Here is a 21528-nt window from a genome sequence, read left to right as displayed (position 1 = left end):
TTGTGTTTTATTTAATGAACTTAAAATGTATTTAATTTCTTTAAATAAACACACACAGCAAATTGTATTCTTCAGCAAACTACTAAAATACAGCCCGCAGAGAAGTCTGCGATGATGCTGTTAGTTTCGGAACTTAATTCAATGCATTTAGTGAGCTCTCAACATTCGAGCTCTTCAGAAACAGAAAAGTGTGGAATCAGGCTGATATGGACCTGCGTGCTGAAGACAAAACCCAGCGTGACTGCGCGTATCACATCATTTACTCTGTCGCCTCACACGTGTGTTCTCGCGACAAAGCGCTTTTTCTGGAGACAGGACTTTGAAAGTGGCGTAACGTGAGCTTGGCTTAGATTGCTGTATCATGTTTAACTGTGGATCACCGTGACCACTCGACCTTTAGCAGCGTCGAAGTCAGGGAACGGCCCTCGGCGACGCATTTCACCCGTCCTGTTGACTCATCAAGATTAATGACGTGGGGAATTAGAATGCGCAAAACATTGGCCAACTAAGACATCAATAGTGAACCTCAAATCAATGTTTAATGAAGGCTGCGTTTAAATGAGAAAAATCTAATCTCTAGTTTGGCAATAATTAGAGTGGTTTACGCAGCATCTGCCAGATCAAAACAGAATCCAAGGTTATCTCCCCCTGAATAGGCTGAAAGGGCACGTCTGGCACTCAAAGCTGAGTAAAATAGAGAGCTCTGCAAAACGTCTAGGGCTTATTGGATAAATGGGAGCTTCGATGGACACTTGAAAGTACAGTTTCATCTTGAAAGGCCGTGGAATCACATTTGTCAGATAAGTCGGTCTGAATGAGTGGAAACAAAGTCCATTGTAGTTGGATATGGGACGCTTTTTTCCCCTCTCCCCTTTGTTGCAGATTAAGACGAGGTACAGACGTCTGGACGGGCAGACAGGAGCCACCTATAGTCTCCAAATGCAGGGTGAGTCATTTGGAACATTCCGGAAAGGATTTCAACACGTCTCCCCTTCCACTCCCCCATCTCTACTCAAGCACCACCAACTCCTCAACCCTTGTTTTTTAATTACACACTCTCCTATTCCTATCTTAGGGCGTGAATTCCACAAGTATTTCCAAGCTGCTTGGATGCACATCAACTAACTGGGAAGCTTTAACGCCTTTCAACATGTCCAATCCGTCAATGAGGAAATTGCACTGGAATTCTAAACTTTCAATTGCATTGGTTGCACTCTGAGCCAAGTTATCGCAGGTCAGTAATTGAGATGTTATCTACACAGGAGAGAAAGCACCTCCAGGATTATTCAATAAGGCCTCACCACTCATTTCCATGTGAGCTGAACCAGCACTTCTCTCTCTCTCTCTCTCTCTCTCTCTCTCTCTCTCTCTCTCTCTCTCTCTCTCTCTCTCTCTCTCCCTCTACCTCCTCCCCTTTTGGTTAAAGCATCTCACTACTTTGGGCTGGTGGCCAACCAGCCTCTGCTGCATGACTGTCAACTTGAATATGCTTGGCTTGTGCGGCGGCGATCCGGACACGATAAACAGCGGTTACCTTGCCAATTTCTCAAGGCAGCCGTTCTCATTCACTTAGTTTCCATTAAAAAATATGCATATCTGAATGGGGGGGTCTGCATGCTCATTTCTTTTTGGTGGTGTTTATCTCAACTTTAGTACCCAAAGGTCATGAGCGAGATCTCACCTTGATTGCAGGTCTTGCCGGTGAAGCCAGGGTGGCACTTGCACTTGTTGGGTCCCACGCAGTCTCCGTGCTTGCAGCCCGGCTGGCACACCGCTGTTCAGGGGGGATTCAAAGGGGAAGAGACAGATCAGTGCAGCGTCCTGGCGACTACTTGTTCCAGATCAGAATGACAACGCACTTAATCCGACTGCTCCTCGAGTTGGCTGTAAATGATCTGTTAACTGTACAGCAATAACAGACTGATGCCTCATTCATGTTTCTGTCTTATTATCATTGACTAATAGTAAGAGAACAGACATTCTCTGCACATTTCCTTATTGATATTATATATTCTCACATTGTGTGAGATAATGCAAAATTTGACTTTTTAACACCAAGCAAAGTTTGAAAAGGAATTTTCTTGGTTTAAAAAAAATGCAGCACTAAAATTCACACTGAAACCAAGACAACGAGGATTTCCTAGACCGATAATATTTCCCTCTTAGACTGAAGCCGAAACAACTAGAGCACCAAAATAGAATATTATAATGAATGCCAAAGAGCTGGCCTGCAGATCGTACATGCAGATGGCGGTATTTTGTGTGCGTACAGGAACGCGGTCGATGGGGGAGATGCACAACTTCACTGACTGCGTGTTCTGTCTCAGTGCGCTGTAGGCTCACCCTGCTTATTCCACTGTGCTCACTGCAGCTTGCAGTCTGATGCAGGGGGTCGCCAAGTGTTGCTAATTTTCATTGGACGCTTCATTAATTCCGTCACAATACAGTGCAATCAGAGGGCTTAATTATCACTGTGGCAGAAGAGGCAGGATAAGGGCCTACGTGTTTCTGTCTGTGTGTAGAAATTCACCATGAGAATTCTTATCACGCCAACCTTGTGGTGTATTTTGAAAGGTGTGCTCGTGACGTGGTAACACCCTCAGCAATGGACACATCTGCAAATGTGATATGTCTGGTGCTTTTATTGTGAAGTATGTAACGGTGAATCTGTTATGCTGTCGGGGACAAGGTTCATTTATTTATGTCTGATGAACAGGTTAGCGGTTCACACATACTGAAGGACCTCAGACCTTACACACAAGAAAAGAGGGGCAGGCTAATACGCTCTTTTTAAATGAATACTTTTCGAATTGAGTTACAATCTCACATTGGGCAGCTCAGGTTTCAGTCGGTAATATTGTTCAAACGGAATTCAAAAGCACTAAAAGGTATGTGATGAATCCTTCAACTGGAGTCGATAACATCTCTCCACAGTCATTCCACTTTATTTGGCTGTGTAATCAAACAGAAAGAAAGGATTGTCAGCCCACTTGGAGAGGCCTGCGATATGAGCCGGGGTGTTAACACACCGAGCAGTCAATGTTCACAATTACAAATGAAAAATGGCCCAATTTTGCAGAGGAAATGGAAAATAGTTTTATTAGACCTTGGTCTGGTGAGTAGATAAAATGAATGATGCTTGTGATGTTGTTAGTTGGAGGGAAGTCAAGTGGAGTGCTTTTTGTTATCCTCCTAAATAGGGGGAGACTTGATTAGCAGGATCAGCGGCAGCCATCAACAGGCTTTGCCTCGGAGGGTATTTTTAAGCCTCTTGCCTGCCAGGGAGATCAGGGAAACGCTGTTCATAAAGCACAGCAGAGGACGTGGGGAACTAAAACGGTCGAAGGCAGCTGGAAGGCCGAACATAGCATGTGTGACCCTCCCTCCATGAACGCCATCAAAACACGCCAAGTGATGACACCCTTTCACTGTGGTTTGCATCAGCCAGCCGTCCCAAGGGACAGCGTTCTGTTGCTACTGACTCCTTTGATTTATTGGCTGTTCACAAAGACCTGGCGGTGAACGCAGGGTTTTCAATTGATGCTGACATTGTGTATGACTGCTTATAAAAGTGTAATGCACGACTTCAAAAGGAAGAGTTGTTACTTAAGCAAATCACAAGTTACATCATATTGCAACCAAAAATAATAAAAAGTAATTACCTAAGGCTGCTGATATCATTATTTCATAATGGGTTGATTTCCTTCAATACATTGCTAGAAAAAGTATTTTGGTACATTTGAAAAAATAACTTGTTGCATAAATTGCTGACGAATAAGAAATAATCCACCATAATTGAATGGTTCAGCTGTCAATCATTATTACATATTATACGCAGAACAATCATTGGGTTTTTTTTTTAATCTAATTTGAATGCAGTTGAAAATGTCATCAATTGGCCAGGTGATTCCATGGTGAATATTTGGATACCTAAAGGAATGAGTATGTGCATAGGACTGATGTTTGTGTACTCGCACAAGCACAGCGTCTCGATGCGCAGTAAAAATCTCACATTCATTAAAACTGGAGGGGTGGTTAGTAAATAAAAAATAAAAAAAATTGATTAATAAATCTAAATAACTTCAGCATCGTTCATGTTAAGACACAGCTTCAGGGGAGCGGGGGCAGGTCCTCGGAGAGGGAGCTGTTTGCACAGCTCCGGGGCTGGAGGGAAGAAGATGGCCGCTAACACGTGGCGTGATGGGTTAGTGGGGCGATGGCTCGACTCTATGAATAAGTGATTGAGTCCAGGATTCAGAGGATGTGCCGCCAGCAATGTCTAACAGGATTATTTAAAAAAACAAAACATGTGGAGCTAACCTTGGGGCTGGCACCTTATCCCGGCTACTCTGTGAGTTAAGGCGAAGAGAGCTGAAAAACAAACAGCCAAACAAACAAAAGGTTGCAGGCATTGTTTAGTCTTTGAGAGCAAAAAAAAAAAATGATGTTAGAGGGCAGAGCCTGGTCATTTTAGACAAGCAAACGTTCCTGAAAGAAAACAAAAGAAGACAAACACACACAACAGTTTGGCGTTCTGGAGTCACACATATTCCCACTGGTCACTCGCATCTAAAAGGGAAGTGAATGAAGCAGCTTTCTTTCGCGCTGTGTGAATTCAAATTCACACCACTGTGCACGGAAGATGAAAACACCACAAAAATCGTTCATGGAAATCCCACTCTTGGGTTTCTTCGGTATGGAAATAAACGCTGCAGCTAACTGACCGCGAAGAGACATTGGATTCTTAAATCAACGCGGCCTCGCAGTGTGCCATATGTGCCCTTTATTTACACATATATTCTTATTTTTATCAGCAAACCCCTTTGAAAAAAAAGAAAAGAAACGCACACTTTCTTTGACTGGCCTTCACAGCCCGGTGATCACAAAGTGGAGCAGACAATCACGGCAAAGGGAATTACCGAAACTGAGATATCACTTTTCTCCTTTTTGTCGCCGCCTTTGTTCGTTTGAATCACTCAACTAAATCACTGGGGTTGAAGCTGCTCAATAAGAAATTCAAAGCGTATCCATTTCCCCCCCAGAGAGCAACAACGCGCCGACGCCCGAGCCGGCGGCAAACAGGCCGGACGGTGAGGCGGCGTGGGGGGGGGGGGGGGGGGCGGGGGGGCACTCGGCTGCGATTGGGATGCCGTTTTGAGTCGCATTCAGTTCATTCTCGATTCGCAAAGCGACACCCCCTTCGGGGGGGCAATTTTGGCTTTTCAGAAGATCTAATACGGTACTTCTTCTGTGTTGCACCAGAAATGCAAATGTTCAAGTGCTCAGAGCAGCAGTAAAATGTCGGCGATGGCAGCTGGCTCGAACGAGTAGCTGGGAGTGTGGCTCTGCCTGCCAGGACGTTATAAGTGGAGGTTCAGTCTCCTATAAATCTAAAGCCCCCACCCTCGCTTTCCACATCCGCCAGGTTTCCTCTCACTTAACCCCCCGAACCCTGAACCGTTTCCCTTACACCTCAGGATTTAGACTTTCTTTGACGTTAAGCCCTTTTTCACTCTTCTCACAAACTGATAGCCGAGCACAGTGCGCTGAGAAAGCCACAATCATAAAGCTTTGCTTTGATCTAATCTCCTCAAATCGCCACAAACCCCCCCCAAAAAAACTCACCTAGACCGAAAGTATGTTCTGACTGCATCCTCTCACACCCACAATTACACCTCCCTCCGGTTAGGTTTAAATCAGCACCTTACGGACTGGATGGAGTGCTCATTGGAGTCTCAAGTGAACGGATTTGAGTCCCTCGCCCCGGCTGGAGCGTTGGGAAACATTAAGGCGAGCCCTCACCGAGCGATTTAACTCGGACAACATTTGATTTTTGTTGAGATGACTTAGTGGAGTGAAAGTATACGGCAGCGGCTCTGTGGGCTGGTTAAGCTCAAACTCATATTTTGGCTCGACGTGGAACATGTGGGACTCCGGAACAGCAAAGAAAACATGTAAAACACACACTGTCGTTTGGCTGGTTGAGTATTCTATGCAGACATGACTTATTTTTCATGTGATTGCGCTTGATTTGTTTTGTAATAACTCTGGAGACGTTAACAGGTTTTTCTTTCCCTAAATCATTCCAGCATAAACTACGTTAGGTAGGAGGTTCAATTAAAACACGAAACCTCTACTTACCAACCGTGAAATCAACCCCTCTCAAGCTAGTCCGGGTCAGTCCTCATCAGCATAACTTGTTTTTCTGACACCAAGTGTCTGTGTTAGAATAAAATTATCATATTTTGTTTCTAATAAAAACAAAGCCAGGGTTTAATAAAAGCACGTTTGGCTTGCAAAGGTCATAGGTTAATCTAGCTGAGCTGAAACGGAGCACAAAACATTGGGGCCAGGAACCCAAGTAATATTGTTTGTGTTCATCAGAAAAGAAGAATAAACATTGCTGTGCACTTCAACGTGAAGTGAAAATAATGGCACTCTGCGTCTTTTACATGAAATTGGAATTTGAAAAAAGAAATTCTGCCAAACGCAGAAAAAAAAATACAGAATCTTTTACCAGCAACAGCACAGGCCTTTGGCCCCAAAACGCAGTGTGTGTCTCATGTTTCCCACAAAAAAAGCATACAAAATACAATAAACAAAATAAACTATAACTTTAGCATGGCATGATGACCTTCAATACATGACGTCAGCATCAAAAAACACAAACACACAACGAGTGGATTAAAAACATTATTTTAACAAGCTTTAAATAATAGAACAAACAAGCAAAGTTTCCATAGCAGGAACTTAACAACAAATACCATGAAACATATAAGAACTTGTAAACGTGGTGTAAGGTTCTTCTTTGGGTTTCACAAACTCGTTCGTTTGGAAGATGAGAAACTTTGGGGCAAACAATGATGGAATAAGAGGCACTAATCTGACTGATCTTCTTACTTTATAAATGTGAGATGGAAAATTGATTGTCAACAAAGACAGAAATTGGGATTAAATGGGAAATGATCATCTACAGTGCGCCGACAATACAAACTTTGCCAAGTGATCCCAGCAGTGAAATGCTGGTTGCTGCTGTGTTTGTTGTTTACAAAACAGCTTTACTAATCACAGTGGCTCCTGGGAAGTAGTTTATTTCCAACAGTTCTAACATGTTGCCCGTTGCCCAGTTCCTGCTGTAGAAAATGATGCATTCACATGGAATCAGTGCAGATGATAGAGAACAACCCACATATGCCTTCCTCCGTGACAAAATTTCTAATTTGCATTTGATTGGGAAAAAAAATTATATTAGTAGTTAAATCCCACCATTAACCACGTGTCGTGCTGTTTGTTTTACCAGGGCTGTCCGTCTATTGCACGCGTGATTCCTTATGAATGATCAAACCTCCGCAACAAAGCAGCGGCCCTGACAGCGTGTGCACCGAGCCATGCAGACACTTGTGAGGCAACTGACCAGATGTGACACCCATCTAGTATATTCGCAGTCACACCTCCCTGGGTGGCATTACAGGGGAGCAGGGCACCTTCACACGACGGAAATAGGTCGGAAAGAGCACGTGTTAATATTTCATAGTTTATGTGACACAGGCGGTGTTGTGACAGGACACATCCTCTGAACCCTAAAGTGGCGTTATGAAGATGAAATGAGGATTAGTAAACCTTGTGTTCATGCTGCTTGATCTGGCAGCGCGTTCTAGCTGCTTTTTGCACGGCAGTAATCTATAATCCATCTCCTATCCACCCTGTAATGTGCCCAATCGCAGCTATTCAGTCTCGCCCTTATTAAAAGCCACCTGCAGTGTGAATATAAATGCATCCCTTTCCTCCGGTTCAACCAGTCATTATAATCAATGGTCCTCAAAGATTGTCCCGACGCTCCATTAGCCGTACGTGTTTCTCTTTTCACTACGTGAACGTGTCTCCCACAGGCCCCCCAGTTACTGCGATAGCGTTGCAGCATTTCTTCACGTCTAATAGCATCTTTGACCCCCCAGCTTGAAACCTCGCTACCTTGTTAGCCCTATTCCCCGCCCCCACCACCCCCCTACAGCAGCAGGCGTGGTGGCACTCACGCTGGCAGTGACCCCAGGAGCGGCGTGTCCATCCCCAGCAGCAGTCCACCCTGGCCCCGTATCGGCACAGGCCGTTGGACGAGGCCATCTGCCGCGGCCACCTGTGAGGAGATGACATAATTAGTTTTCAGCCAATTAAAATGTCTAAATGAAAAGCGGGGGGGCTTTTTAACGTTGTTTGAAGGGAGGCTTCAAAGCAATCATTTCGTTTTTCTGCTTTAGAGAAAACTGACTTGTTTGAATCTTTTCATAAGTAAAAGTTATTTCAATATTTTTACCTGTACTTTTATCTGGGGGAGTTTTCTTTCCCGAATTGGGAGCCACAGGATAGAAGATGTCACGTGCACGGACCATAAAGCCTTTGAATGCGAATGTGTGGTTTTTTTCACATCTTTGAATCCCATTATTTAATCTGACTGTGTCAACAGTGCAACATGCAAAGTTATTCAGTTTACCAGCATCCAAGAACAGCAGCAGATAGTCCCATTTGAGAAACATCCATACAGAAAGAAAAACACAACATTTTCTCAGGGTGCTGAAAGCGGACTTTTCCCTGCTTCCCTAGAGCAGATTATCTTTGCGTCACGGAAATAAAAGCGATGGCACATCAGATGGTGTTGGTTCCTGCGATGTCGAGCTGGAGACGCGTTTTGAAAGCCTGCCAGGCCCGATTTGAATTTATCATCCAATGTGCATCAGTGCACCACTGACACGCACATCTGAGGAGACCACATCGCTGTTGTGTTCATTGTAAGGTCTGTGAAATAGATTTGAAGCCAATATGATCCGACTTGAAAATCCAGTCGGTTTCTTATCTCCACGTGTAACGTCAACGAATTTATATAGTGTGCGTCACCGTAGCTTATGTTAAAAGAAATATATCAGACAATTTCCTGACAGTGGAGGATCGGATAACTGCTGCTGCAGGGGCACCATACAGGCATTAATGCTTATAGAAAGGTAGTTATGCTTTTTTTTCCCCTAAAGAACTGCAATTCCTCCATGAGAAATTACAGCCGGATGTTTTTGTTACACCATGTTCTATTCTGCTCAGAGCAAGAAATAGCTTCTTGGCAGACAGTGCCTGTGGATTACCTTTATCTGTACCAAGGCTCAACACATATTTATGGAGAGAATAGGGGTGAAAGAATGAAAGCGCCCATTTAAGGACACTGCTGAAAGTCCTACGCTGAGAGCCTGGTTCTGAGATGTTAGCTGAAATCTAGTCAAATGGAAGTCAATGTGTGTAGATCCTTTTAATTAAATCAAATTTATGAATGACTTACTATGAGGTTATTAAATATACAGTGGGAATGCTAAATTCTGTTTTAAAAAGAAGGGGAAATTATCTTGATATACTTCCAGTATGAAATAGATGCTTTCTTTTGTGCCTCAATGAGAGAGTGAGGTTGTTGCTAAGTATTCAAGGCACATCCTTTGCCACTATCCCTGCCTGTTAGTCTCTCTATGCCAAGATGAGGAAATGGTAATGCTTGCCCCCTCTGCCAATCACCTCATTGGGAAAAAAAAAAAACCCCAGATGGATGCTAAGTGAGAATGGCAGATCCAGGGAAAATGTTTGTCTGCTGCCTGGAAAGCAGCGAGGCAGTCAGGCAGTCAGGCCGGGAAAAACTCAAGAGGATGGGAGAGATAGAGAAATATATTTTTTTAAAAGAACCACAGAGAAGTAAAAGGAAGTTAAAAAAGGAAACAACAGTTAAAGAAAAGGAAAAAAAGAGGAAAGGAAATGAAACACCTCCATTGACATTTAAAGGAGATTATTCTACCCAGAGGTTTTTCATGTGCTTTAATGTATTCATAAGCGTGGTAATTATCATCCTAGAATATGAAGACATCCTCTAGGTGCCGTTTATACTGCTGTGAATGCACCTGCGTCGACGTGACCTGATGGTTCCATCTTCCTTTGTGGTTATACACCGTTACAAAGGGTTCATTGCACCTGACAAAACCCAGTAGACAGCTGCTCATGAGAGAGACTCCACCACATTTTAAAAAGTGCACAATTTACTGTGGGTTAAATAAGAGCTGGGCAACATATATATCAATATATATTGACTGAGTGGCTCCCAGTGGACGGTGTGTGACAAGTGACTGGGGAGGTCCGGAACCTCATGAGATAAAGCAGGTTCTCCAGTATTGAATGAAATATTTTTCTATACTCCTACATACACACACGTAATCCAGTTTCATGCTCTCCGTCCTCTCTTAATGCTGAGATCAGCCGCAGGCAGAGGTTCACGCTAACACCCTCTGAACTCGTCGCCACTGAGGATTTAATTGACCAGGACACCAATTCGCCACAGCAACGCTGAATACACATTTCCTTAGAAGATTTATGGCGTGAAAATGATGACGGGTCAGAAATCAACAATGGGAGTCACGGTGACACTGCGGAAAAAAATAAAAAAAGAGCATATCTTGAGATACATCTTCTCCCCGGTGATATAACTGTGCAGGAAGCTGGCATATCAAATGGACTCAGGCACGATACCTGTACGTATTACCACGGGGGCTGAATAATGATCCTAAATTACACCGAGCCCTGCAGAAACTCAAGCAGATAATTATTACCCTTCACGCATGCAAAGGGACACATCTTCCCAAGTGCACACCACCCGACGCGTTTCCTAAAGGAGAACCCGAGCAGTTGAGCTGCACTGTGGGGGCGCCGTCCTTCTCCCCCCTCACCCATTGTTTTACCAACGCGTGCAGATCTGGACGATTTCTCCCGCCTGACGGTGAAGAGCAGCGAGCCCTTCGCTCAGATGAACAGTGTGGGCCGCAGCGTGATAATCAGGACCACGACGGTGTGTAATTCCATTCATCCATCAACCACCCATCCATGAATCCACACTGAAGCGTGTAAATCGTGCCTGTTGAATTGATTTCTCTCACAGACGCTCATAGATGGGGATTGGCGCCTTGTAGCATCTCGGCGTGAACGACTCGCTGGGACCTGCCGGCTCTCCGCTGAAGGAGTCTGTGGAGGCAGAAGGTGTCCGGGGTCTTTAATGAGCCACCTCGGCGCCGCGCCCTTGCCAGATGGGCACGCAGACGGCCACGCCGATCACATTGACACACACACATCAGCTCGCAGGGGGACTGTTGATAAATATCCGAGGTAAGGATTTAAAGTGAGGAATCAGCTCTTTTCAGGCATTTGCACTTCAATAGAGCACCATGCTGAAAGACGTCCCCCTCATTCACATCTGTGGATAACAAAAAATGTTTGAAACGCCTGACAATATATACTGCAATGAAATCACTTTCTTTACATTATGTTGCCTTGCTCCGATAAATATTTGCATGCATATAATCAGTGCATTTCCCCTCTGTAGGAGCATGTGCTGCCATACGAGAGCTAATATTATGTTTTATTTTAAAAAAGGAATTCTACTGGCAGGTGAACAGCAATGAATCGGCAGTCCAGTTGTGGGTTAATTCCATAACTGTGGGATTCAATGCCACATCAGCCTTGCAAATCAATTTATTTAATGTTGTACGTGTAGGCAGTTTTGTGGAAACGGCCAGAAAGTTAAAAAGACAAGACTCCAACTGCAGCTTTCATCTCTCTACTAAGCACCTCCATCGACCCGCGATGCAGTGACAATTCATTTCAAACATCCCCAGTGGCAATGACAATGACATGTTCTCTTCTGCAGACCTGTGGGCTTGTAAAGCCCTCTGAGAGGACACACTCAAGTTGGAGGAAGGATAAACCACCCGCAACATTTTACTCCATTTGATAAATACTGCCCCAATATCGATACACGCTTTATTGTCAGACTCTTTTTGATAAAACTGTCTTCCTCATTGGGGTATTTCCTGAGGTGTTTCTGCAGGATATTCCCCACTAAACCAGGCTTTCATGAAATTGTCCACGTCAAAAATGATCATAGGCACAAACTGAGATGCTGCATGCTGAGTGATAACTAAGTGTTTTATGAGTTTAGTGAGGAAAAGAGCAATTGAACGTTAGAAACAAAACTAAACAGTAAGTCAGTGGAGTCAGACTTCTGTTATTGTTCACTCTCAGAAAACAGATCCAGCTTTAAATCTCTTCTCGGACTCCTGATGGAGGATGTCAGTACATTCTTCACGGACATTCGCTAGATGTTGAATCTATAAAAAAAAGGTATTACTTTTCATTTCAAACTGCTTGTTTAAAATGACCTTGATAGCGTCTTCGCACTCATTCTCAACCCCTGAAAGCCCGAAAGTAGGTCTGATGTTACAACGGCAACATCACCTGGCACCAGTTCACTACTTTGGGTTATTACTAAGGAGGTCTGGTATGTGCTGCTTGGCCGCATTGCCTTCAACAATTTAATGACATCACTGGGTAAGAATATCCTCAACCATATTTATTTGCTTTCATTAAGGCTTCTGTGCAACTCGACAGGAAATCGGTGGAGTCCTTGGTTGTAACGAGGAGGGGCATCAAACAAAAGTGCAACGTTTTTAGCAACACATTTGCAGGTAATCACGTGCAGCTACGGGAGAACCGAATTATCTTGCCAATGTGTGAAGGGCCCTTCAGGACTAGATGGATAAGCGTGTTCTAAAAAGGTAATAAGTAAGAGAGAGCAGGTAATCAGTGGCTCTTTTTTTACTTGTGCTGAGACTGAAGGGATATTCTTTCAGTGAACTAATATTGAGGCAGAGACTCAGGGCACGGCAGGTTCATAGCCAGAAAACGGGCAAATTTTGACATGCAGAGATGGTAATAATGTACAATATGCTGCTGCTAAGTAAATGATCATTACACAAAGGCAATGCCTGAAATAAAAGTTAAAGCCACGGGACCATGACGTGTCTCACAATTAGCCACCGTGAGTAAGAAAAAAAACAAAGTCCAACAACTAAAAATAACATTTCATGGGCAGTTATTATTTCTGCCCTCTCCTTATTCTCACAGACACACACACACATTCTCTGCAGAGACCTTGGATATTCAAATCACTTCTTTTGAAATACTTTTGAACACAGCAGCAGGAAAATGAAATTAAAGAACTGAGGAGGAAGAAAGGCTATAAAACCTACACATGTCCAAATCTATCAACAAGGTGGAATGGCAGTATGACAAGTATTTTCAATAATCTTACTTTTTTCCCACCCAATTAAAAAAGTGCAACATGAGAGAGCAAACGTGCTTTGGGGCTCAGCCTGTCTGACGGAGATATGCAAGAAAAAATAAAGTCCACCACTAAGGCACCACAATAAGAGCTGCATTCCAGGGCGAGACTCTGTTTTCATGCAACTCCCTCCCTGTTCTCATGTCCTTGAGTCCAATTGTTCTTCTGAGCAATAGAAATCCACCCAATATGACCCGCACCTCTTTAAAGCGCAAAAGAGCACTTGACAAAACAAAAACACGAACAAATTGGATAACTGGTTTCAAAGTAATGGGTTGGACCCTAAATTACAACTTGTTTTCCCGATGCGTGGTTCCATCACGCTCATTATCTCAGATGCAGATCTGGATCTTGGACACGTGCATTCTTCAGGGTCTACGTCTCCACGCCCCTGTCTGCACATACTTCCATCAAATTCGTGTTTGAACATGAAGCACCGGGCAACGTGCTGTCACGTCACTTTAGGATCTGCACAAAACATGAGCCGCCCGGTGCGGCCGTTGCGCGTGAAAACACCGTTTGTGCTGTAACAGAATGTGCGCCGCAAAGCGCAAAGAACCAACCGGTTTTAACGCGCTTTGATAAGTACCGATTTCATAATAAAAGTTTGGACTGATTCACAAAGACCTCGGATCAGCTGGTCACTCACGGTGGATTTAAACGCACACAATTCTACCTGAGCAACACGTTTTCACTCATAATTGAGCTTTGCAGTGAGGAGATATTGAAATATATGCTGCCGTTTGCGGTGCTATTTTTAACCAAAGGCGCGTTTTTTTCGCCGAAACTGACTATAAATGGATTGAACTGTGATGCAGGCTCAAACTCTCTCATGTGAATCATGTGACCCTTACCTGCCATCAAAGTCCCCACTTGCGCCAAAGCAGCAGCTGCACAACAACAGCAACTTTATCCAAAAATCCATGATTTTCTCGAGTTAGACGCCCACGCTGCTTGTTTTTTCTCTCGTAATCCAAAACAACCGGGGGAGAAAGCCGCGGAGGACGCACTAACACGAGGGGGGGGAGTTTGCGAGACGCGCGCCCGATCGAGGTGCACGGGGAGCAAATGTCTGCTGTGCGTCCCTCACACCGGTCCTGCGCGACGTACAGGAGGCGCGGGAGCGCAAACCAGTCCGCCGTCTGAAAGTCGAGAGACCCCGATGGGTGTGAGTGTGCGTGTGTGTGCGCGATCAGAGCGCACAGTTCTCTCTCCCTCTCTCCCCCCCTCACAGGTTCACTCAGCGGGCTCTCCAGCCAACAGCACCCACTGCAGCCAGACCCCCGTCCTTTACATCCAAACATCGGGGCCGTTTCAGCCAGCGGCACGTGGGGGGCGGCGGGGGGCGGGGGGACTTGCCTTGCGACGTCATGAGCTGTGCAGCCAGGAGGAAGAAGAGCCTTTCAGATGCGGGGCCACGCCGCGCGTGCTTTTGGCAAATGCCTTAATGAATTGCGCAGCCTGCTGAGGCACGCAGGTGCGTGTCGACCACCCAGGTAGGAGATGTGGCGGCTCGCACAGCAAAGACAATGCGCTGGCAATTACTGGGGTTGGAGAGGACAACAAGATAAGCGGCACAAAATACAAGATGAGTAGCGTTTCAAAGTAGTCTAAACAAAAACAATACTTTTGTTGAAGGTGTAATTATTGTAAATGAAAACACATCAAGAATCCAGATGAATGCTGACCGTTCATTATATATATATATATATATATATATATATATATATATATATATATAAAAAGATATATAATATATATAAATAAATTCTTATATCTTGAAAATGTAAGCACCGTGTCATATGAGACGCTATGCAAAAAGCAGTTATTGGCCTAAGAGGCGAAGCACAGAGTTCAGGACACTGAGCTTTGTCTAAAGGCCTCTTCCTGTCCATTAATTGATTGACCCCTCCAAATCCCCCCCCCCCTTTAAAGGTCTGCCTCATTTTTAGACTCTTTGCGATTCAGAGGACTCCGTCAATAAAACAATTCCCCTGGAAGAACTCGATGACAGGGTAACTAAACGCCATCATTTTCCGTATAATGGAGCAGGAGATGGATGAGACGGGGGTCTGATATGATTAGCCCACTGCTTGTTGTTCACAGTCATGGCCGTCTTTTGATACATGGCACAGTCGCCTTGTTACGCCCCGTCACCGATTGAAAAATAAATCCACGCGGTGGCACACACAGGTTTGTCATCGCTAGAAGCGTGTGATCGGGGGGAAAATGCAAGTTGAGTATAATAACACAATTAATCACATGATTTTCATGTCTGGACTGAATGAATGACATTCCATGCTGATGTATTACATCTAAAGACTAGTTATGTGTAATTGAGCTTCTCAGCGTTATGCCACATTACTATTAGCACACGCATGTTGAGGAGAACAAAGACTGATCACATGAAACGTTAAAGGGTCACTTCAGCCAAAACATCCACACCTCAGTATCCTCTCCTGAGGGCGGGATGCACATCTCTTTGACAAAGTTATCATCCCCTGCAGGAGGATCATTCAATTGCTCGTGTGTATTCACCGCTGTGTCCGTCCACGGCTGTTCTGACATTCTGCTGCAAGAAGCTGTAGAATACTTTGGGTGACCGCGAGATCAACAACCTCTCGTTGTTGGGGAGACTTAAGAATTGATGGTATTTTATAGAAAGACACAGATTCTCCTATTTGATGCCGTGTTGAATTACTTGCTTGTTGCCAAGTGAAAGTCCAGATTTGTTTTATTTCTTTGTACCCTTCTTAGTCATTTGAAATAATTCAAAGGAGTATCAACTGATTTTCACTGTGTTTAAACTATCGTTCGTACCAGTTCCAGGAAATGTCAGAGGAAATTATGAAGTAATTATAATCAAAGGCCGGTACAATGAAACACAATCGTACTGCTTGTAGTTTTAATGAGAACGCTTAACATCAGTATGTCCTTCAAAAAATGATGTCTAATTTATTCTGGAAACTGTCAGGGGTGAATTAAAAAAGAAAATGGTATTTTAATGATTCGGGTAAACCCACCTTTTAATGAGGGGAGAGTCATTAGTTGCATCCTCACAAGACAATGCTGTAGCAGACTAAAGTACTAAACGCAAAAAGAGAGAGGAGAATCCTAAACGGAGGATATATAAAAGCTGACTGCAGGTAGAATATATTTATATATATATATATATATATATATATATATTATATATATATTTATATATATATATAAAAGTGAAAAAAATCCAGGTTGTTGCTGGTAATGCACGTTAAAATAATATAAAAGCATTAGATTTAAGATGATTAAAAGGGCATCGTCTCTGTTTTTACTTTATTTCATTCCCTGTTATAATAACTGACAACACAGAATGGAAATACCAACTGTGAGAAAGCCCAAATATGGAGCAAAGACATTCGGCTCAGCATACTCTAATAAGAATGATCATTAGTGTAATAACATACAAATAAGCTCAGAAATCTTAACCATTTTGTCTAAACAAAGAATCTTGTGCAGCCACCTTGCAGCCCGGGGTGTTTAAGTTATATCGACTACTTCACACCTCCGCGTTCCATCTATCGCGCACGCTTTAAGTAGTGCCACCAGCAAGAGAGTCTCTCGCTCTCTGCTCTTTTGTGCACATATGAATTTCTGTAATGTGCACTTGTGCGGAGCCACAAACATGAAGCGGGAGTCAGACGTCTCCTTTTGAAATTCTTCGGGCTGCGCCTGGCAATTCACCTCAGGATAGATTGAGTCTGCTGACTGAATTTGGATGAGCTGCGCGCTGGAAAATCCTGCACCGGTCATACATCCCGCCGGCAGGAAAACCGGCTTTGAGGCTTCAATCACACATTTCTAAAGCAGTCGGGGAGACGCCGAGAAAGGAGACAGCACCGGATGTTTCATTGAAAACCGAGGACGCGTTTCTCCTGAAAGATTTAAAGCTTGAGGAAGCACACGAATCATGTCCAAAGCATGTAGGCCTGAAAACATGGAGCATATTGTGGGATTCTCGTAATCAAGCACGCTGACCTTTTCTGCAAGCATCAAAAAAAAATTCATTATACATAAATACATTGCCGCTGAACGTAAAACTGCATGCATAGCATATTGACATTTTATCTATATGAGGAATATTCAGTTGCTCTGTAGACCTTAAATTAAATGCAAAATATGACCTGATTGATGAGTTTAGATCCAATCTCTCTATTATATTCCCTTCTCGCACACACACAGATATTGATTGTTCCCCATTTGATCTTCAAGTGCAGATTACTTTTTACTGCCTTCTGTTAATACCTGGCAACAGAGGGAGCTTATTCAGTTCAGGCACAGAAGGCCGCATCCAGACTATTTGCCAAAACGGCATGTGGAAAGTATGGTGTGCTTAATTCACAATGAGGGTGTGTTATTCCTGCTGCTTCTGTTTACGCTAACAGCTTGATTACGCGTTTAGGCACACAAACATAGCAGTTGTTGTGGCTCAAACTTTTAATTTTCCAAGCGTCCAACAATTGAGTGAATTTAAGAAGGTACACGAGTCATTTTCAGATCGCAATTAATTTATCGCATCAAAACACACATCGCCGTTAACATCCTTCTTAAAAAGTGATTTTTGAGGCCAGCTAGACCAGAAATAATGAGCTAACATCTCGTTTTATTTTCCTTGGCTTGTTAAAACATAAAAAAATAAAAAAATAAAATCAAGGGTGGATAAAAAATTCTCAGCACCATGATGACACAAGCGGAGGCTGTGCACTTTGTAAAATCCTGACCCCACAACTTCTCAGAGCGCTAATTATGCGCCGGGGCCTCTTGTTGTGCAGCATCGACCTCCAGTCCGCTCCCGCGCGGCAGCTTTCCCACCAGCAGGTTGTTCTTTGGCGAGCAGCTTTCAGGCTCCATGGTCATCACCTGCACAGAGTAGCCGTGAGTCTGTGCTACCCAAGAGCGGTCCAAGTCCACCAGGCCCATACACTGTTTACCTGGGGAGACACACGGGAAAATAAACCAAGAGAGACCTTTTGTTACACTTGATTTCTTTTTAGTGTTTATAGCTACAGGGAAGCCTTTTATTTTAGAATGTGAGGCAATCCAAAATCAACCGGCAGGTCACGTTCACATGAACACAACAAGGTAGGCCCACCAATGATGGTTATTGGTGGGCAATGCAATACTGATATTCAAGAATAAATAAGAAATGTTAATAAATAAATGTTACACCTCGAAAATTATATGATAATAGCGGGATAGCTTGTGACTGCTAAAGTAATAACAAGGCAATAATAGCTTTGTAATAAGCATGGGTATAAAGACTGAGATTTCTGTAACAGGTTAATAAAACTGAAGGGAAACATTCAAAGATGGCCAAATGTTATAGCTTCACCTTCTTGAGTTTTCCAGTATGCATGTGTATTATTTACCCAATTAATAAACAACAACAACCACTGATGATCACACTCTCTCACAGCATTTCCCTTAAACAGACTTCAAATGCATTAGACAGTTTGCCAAAAGGCCGACGCAGTAACTGCGAGCTTTAGTCGGTCATGTTGCTCAGATGAGCACACTCCCTGGCAGGCTGCGGACAAATGGGATCAAACATGGTTAGAAAACGCTAGTTGGGAGAGGTGGAGCCGCGTTAGCTGATATGGAGCACATACGACAGGTGGTGTCAGGCACATGAAAAGGGGCCTCAGACACGTGGCGGCAGTGAGGATCCTCCTTGCGTTCAGAGAGAAGCTTTGATAAGCTGGAGAACTATCAGAGTAGAGAGTGTTCTCGGCATAATGAAACAACGTGCCGTGAAGCTCCAGCTCCGGCCTGGAGGTTTCAGTCTGACACAACACGTCCTTTTGAATACAGCAGTGCACATCTGGCAACTGTGTTTCTTTTCTCACACTGAAGACAACCATGGATCAGCATTTATTACACAGCTTAAAAGTCTCTTATCTTTTGTTAAAGTACAGCAGTGAACTGTAAAGATAATCCTAAAAGCAACAACATCATCACCCTAAGATTACTGTCTAGGGACTGTAATACTATATGTAGAATATTACTGGAGCTGAGTGTTCAGCCATAAGGTCGAGATTGTAAACATTACCAATGAGTCGCTTCTCAGGAGGGAGCTGGACAGCAGTTTGGTCCGCGAAGCGACAAAGGATCATGTGTTCCTGAAATAAGGACAGACAATGAGTACAGATTAATCGCACGGCTTAATAATGTTCTGGCAGATATCCGTCAGGTCTAAGAACCTAAGAATCTTCCTCCTCTCTGCGATAACAGCTGACTCGCCAACAAGATTGAGCAAATATTTAAAGAGTTGCAGTTAAAGAATACAAGGACAAGTTTTTATCACGATGCATTTCAAGGAAACAATCCTTAATGGATGCACATGCACACAACCACACTAACGGAGAGGCTGGATTGTTGAAAATGTCAAGTCAGTCCACTGCTTTGGTCTGCTGAATACATTATTGCAATACATTTTTTTGGATAGGAATTCAGTATCAGTGTCCTACTGACATTGTGATCAAGTGAAATTGGAAAAATATTTAAATAATGTCAAATCAGCGTATCGGAACTGCCATGAAGCTTTGCAGGGACACTAGGATTTCTTAAAGCGTTGTTGGACAGAGGAAAAGCGACATCATTTGCATGGGAAGCCCTTTACAAGATCCACCCTTTAAAATGTCCAAAAGGCCAACTGAACCGGCTCATTTAAACCCAGGCAATAGACCAGTTTCTGTTTTTACGTTGCCACGGTTAATGTGTTTGTGGAACAAGTGAACTGGGAGAGTGGTTTGTCAGCTTTTACTTGCTCTAACTCTACTCGATTCCATTCGTCTCCCCGCGGCGCTAAGGCTGAACGCCGCGGAGCAGCTGCTTATAGCGCTGTTTTCCCATATCACACAACCATTAGTCCTTTGTCCTAGCGGAAAAAATATCTGTCAATGCGCGTCATTGTATTTAACTACTGCAGAACTGGGTGAACAAATATGACTCTGCTATAAAAAAAACAATGAGAAGCTGCTTTTTGTTGAAAACACAAGCACATTGGCAGCTAGGGGAGATTTATGGAGTTCAATGGTCAGATAAGGTTTCTGCTGGTTTTAAAAGAATGTTGTTTTTGGTTGGTCCTGTTGATCCGCTGCATGTTTAATTTCATATTTCCAAACCGATATAAAGGCAGATAATATTTCTGTTGCTTGGCCGAGGCTTCCAGAAAAACAGCAGCATGATCACATGGTGTCTTCTAAATAATAAATTCTCTGTCTGTAAACATCGCTTTCTTCCAGTGCACAGGGGAGGAGGAGTGAAAGGTGTTCTGCTGTCGCGACAAGTCAACTCTGGAGGTTGCCGCGGCTACGTCCGACAGCAACTTGTGCACAGATTCTCCCTGGGGGCCCTGACGGGTCCCATGCATCATCATGGGACGGGCCCTCTCAGAGCCCGGTGGGTTGTGTGTGCACAGCGATAAGGGGCCGGGAGGCTGCCGGGTGCGAGATTCCCTCTTTGTGATGAGAGCCACGTCAATGAAACAATGAACGAAAAAATAAATAAATAACTGTGCAGAAAAAGCAACTCTTACTCCTGCCAAGCAAAATAAGTTCATGTATATTTTGATACATCCAAATTATAGAAGGAGGCGGTTTTGGCAGATCTTCATACGGTCAAATTTGGCGTATTTGAAACACGCGTGGAGATTAAGTTCCAAATAATTATATAGAACATCTGGCACATCTCCATTTGTTACTCATTCGTCCGAATCTCTTCCGGCTCCCATGTTTGTCGAGTGTTGGAAATTGCGAAATTTCACCTCTCACTGATTCATTGCACTCTGTGGCATGTGGCACTTCCTGTATGACCCCTATTGATACAGTGGCTTCTTAATTAAGAAGAAATTAGCTAAGAAAAGGTTTATCTTCATCATGTTGTAAGACTAATGGACATAACCCATTTAAATAAGTCTCGACGTGCATGTGTGATAGAATGAAGACAAACTAGGGATTCAATCATAATTAAAAGAATACCTTGTATGTCAGAGTCTCTTGGAACCTTTTGCTGTAAAAACAGGGGGAAAAAACAATTGAATTATACGTGTGTACATTAGACATACATCATGTGTTTCAGGCAATATATATAACCAAATCTAAGGCTTGATAAAAAATGAACGGCATGCATCAGCTCTAAAACGAACCACTTTCTCTCTCTGGGAAATGAGGAGTTTGGGATTTAGCATCGATATGGGAGCAGAGTTGTTTTTTTTGTCATGGTTGAACGTAGTCAGATCACCATGCAAGCTAATTAAAGGTCAACACGGTGAGGGACTAGGGGCCATTCGGTTCACATGG

General features: G+C 43.5%; 2 protein-coding genes across 8 annotated transcripts in view; both read right to left on the bottom strand.

The window, feature by feature from the left end:
- Positions 1-14494, bottom strand: part of npnta (nephronectin a) — a 33107-nt gene extending 18613 nt beyond the window's left edge. For 3 of the 6 annotated variants that reach the window (XM_078109075.1, XM_078109076.1, XM_040187079.2), the window contains exons 1-4: positions 14044-14494; positions 8034-8134; positions 4321-4371; positions 1682-1774 (exon numbers count right to left, since the gene is read on the bottom strand). In XM_078109075.1, coding sequence (XP_077965201.1) covers positions 1682-1774; positions 4321-4371; positions 8034-8134; positions 14044-14114 — 316 coding nt within the window. In that variant the 5' untranslated portion in view covers positions 14115-14494. The remainder of the gene's footprint in view (positions 1-1681; positions 1775-4320; positions 4372-8033; positions 8135-14043) is intronic. The other 3 variants (XM_078109077.1, XM_078109078.1, XM_040187080.2) reach the window with 1 other exon arrangement.
- Positions 14495-17647: 3153 nt separating this feature from the next.
- gstcd (glutathione S-transferase, C-terminal domain containing) overlaps positions 17648-21528 on the bottom strand; it is a 35461-nt gene continuing 31580 nt past the window's right edge. For both annotated transcript variants that reach the window (XM_040187712.2, XM_040187713.2), the window contains exons 10-12: positions 21208-21238; positions 19278-19347; positions 17648-18159 (exon numbers count right to left, since the gene is read on the bottom strand). In XM_040187712.2, coding sequence (XP_040043646.2) covers positions 17969-18159; positions 19278-19347; positions 21208-21238 — 292 coding nt within the window. In that variant the 3' untranslated portion in view covers positions 17648-17968. The remainder of the gene's footprint in view (positions 18160-19277; positions 19348-21207; positions 21239-21528) is intronic.

This window comes from Gasterosteus aculeatus, chromosome 9 (assembly GCF_964276395.1).
Source record: "Gasterosteus aculeatus chromosome 9, fGasAcu3.hap1.1, whole genome shotgun sequence".
In the NCBI taxonomy this organism is placed as follows: domain Eukaryota; kingdom Metazoa; phylum Chordata; class Actinopteri; order Perciformes; family Gasterosteidae; genus Gasterosteus; species Gasterosteus aculeatus.
Note: the sequence above shows the minus strand (reverse complement) of the source record. Positions and strands in the feature narration are given on the sequence as shown.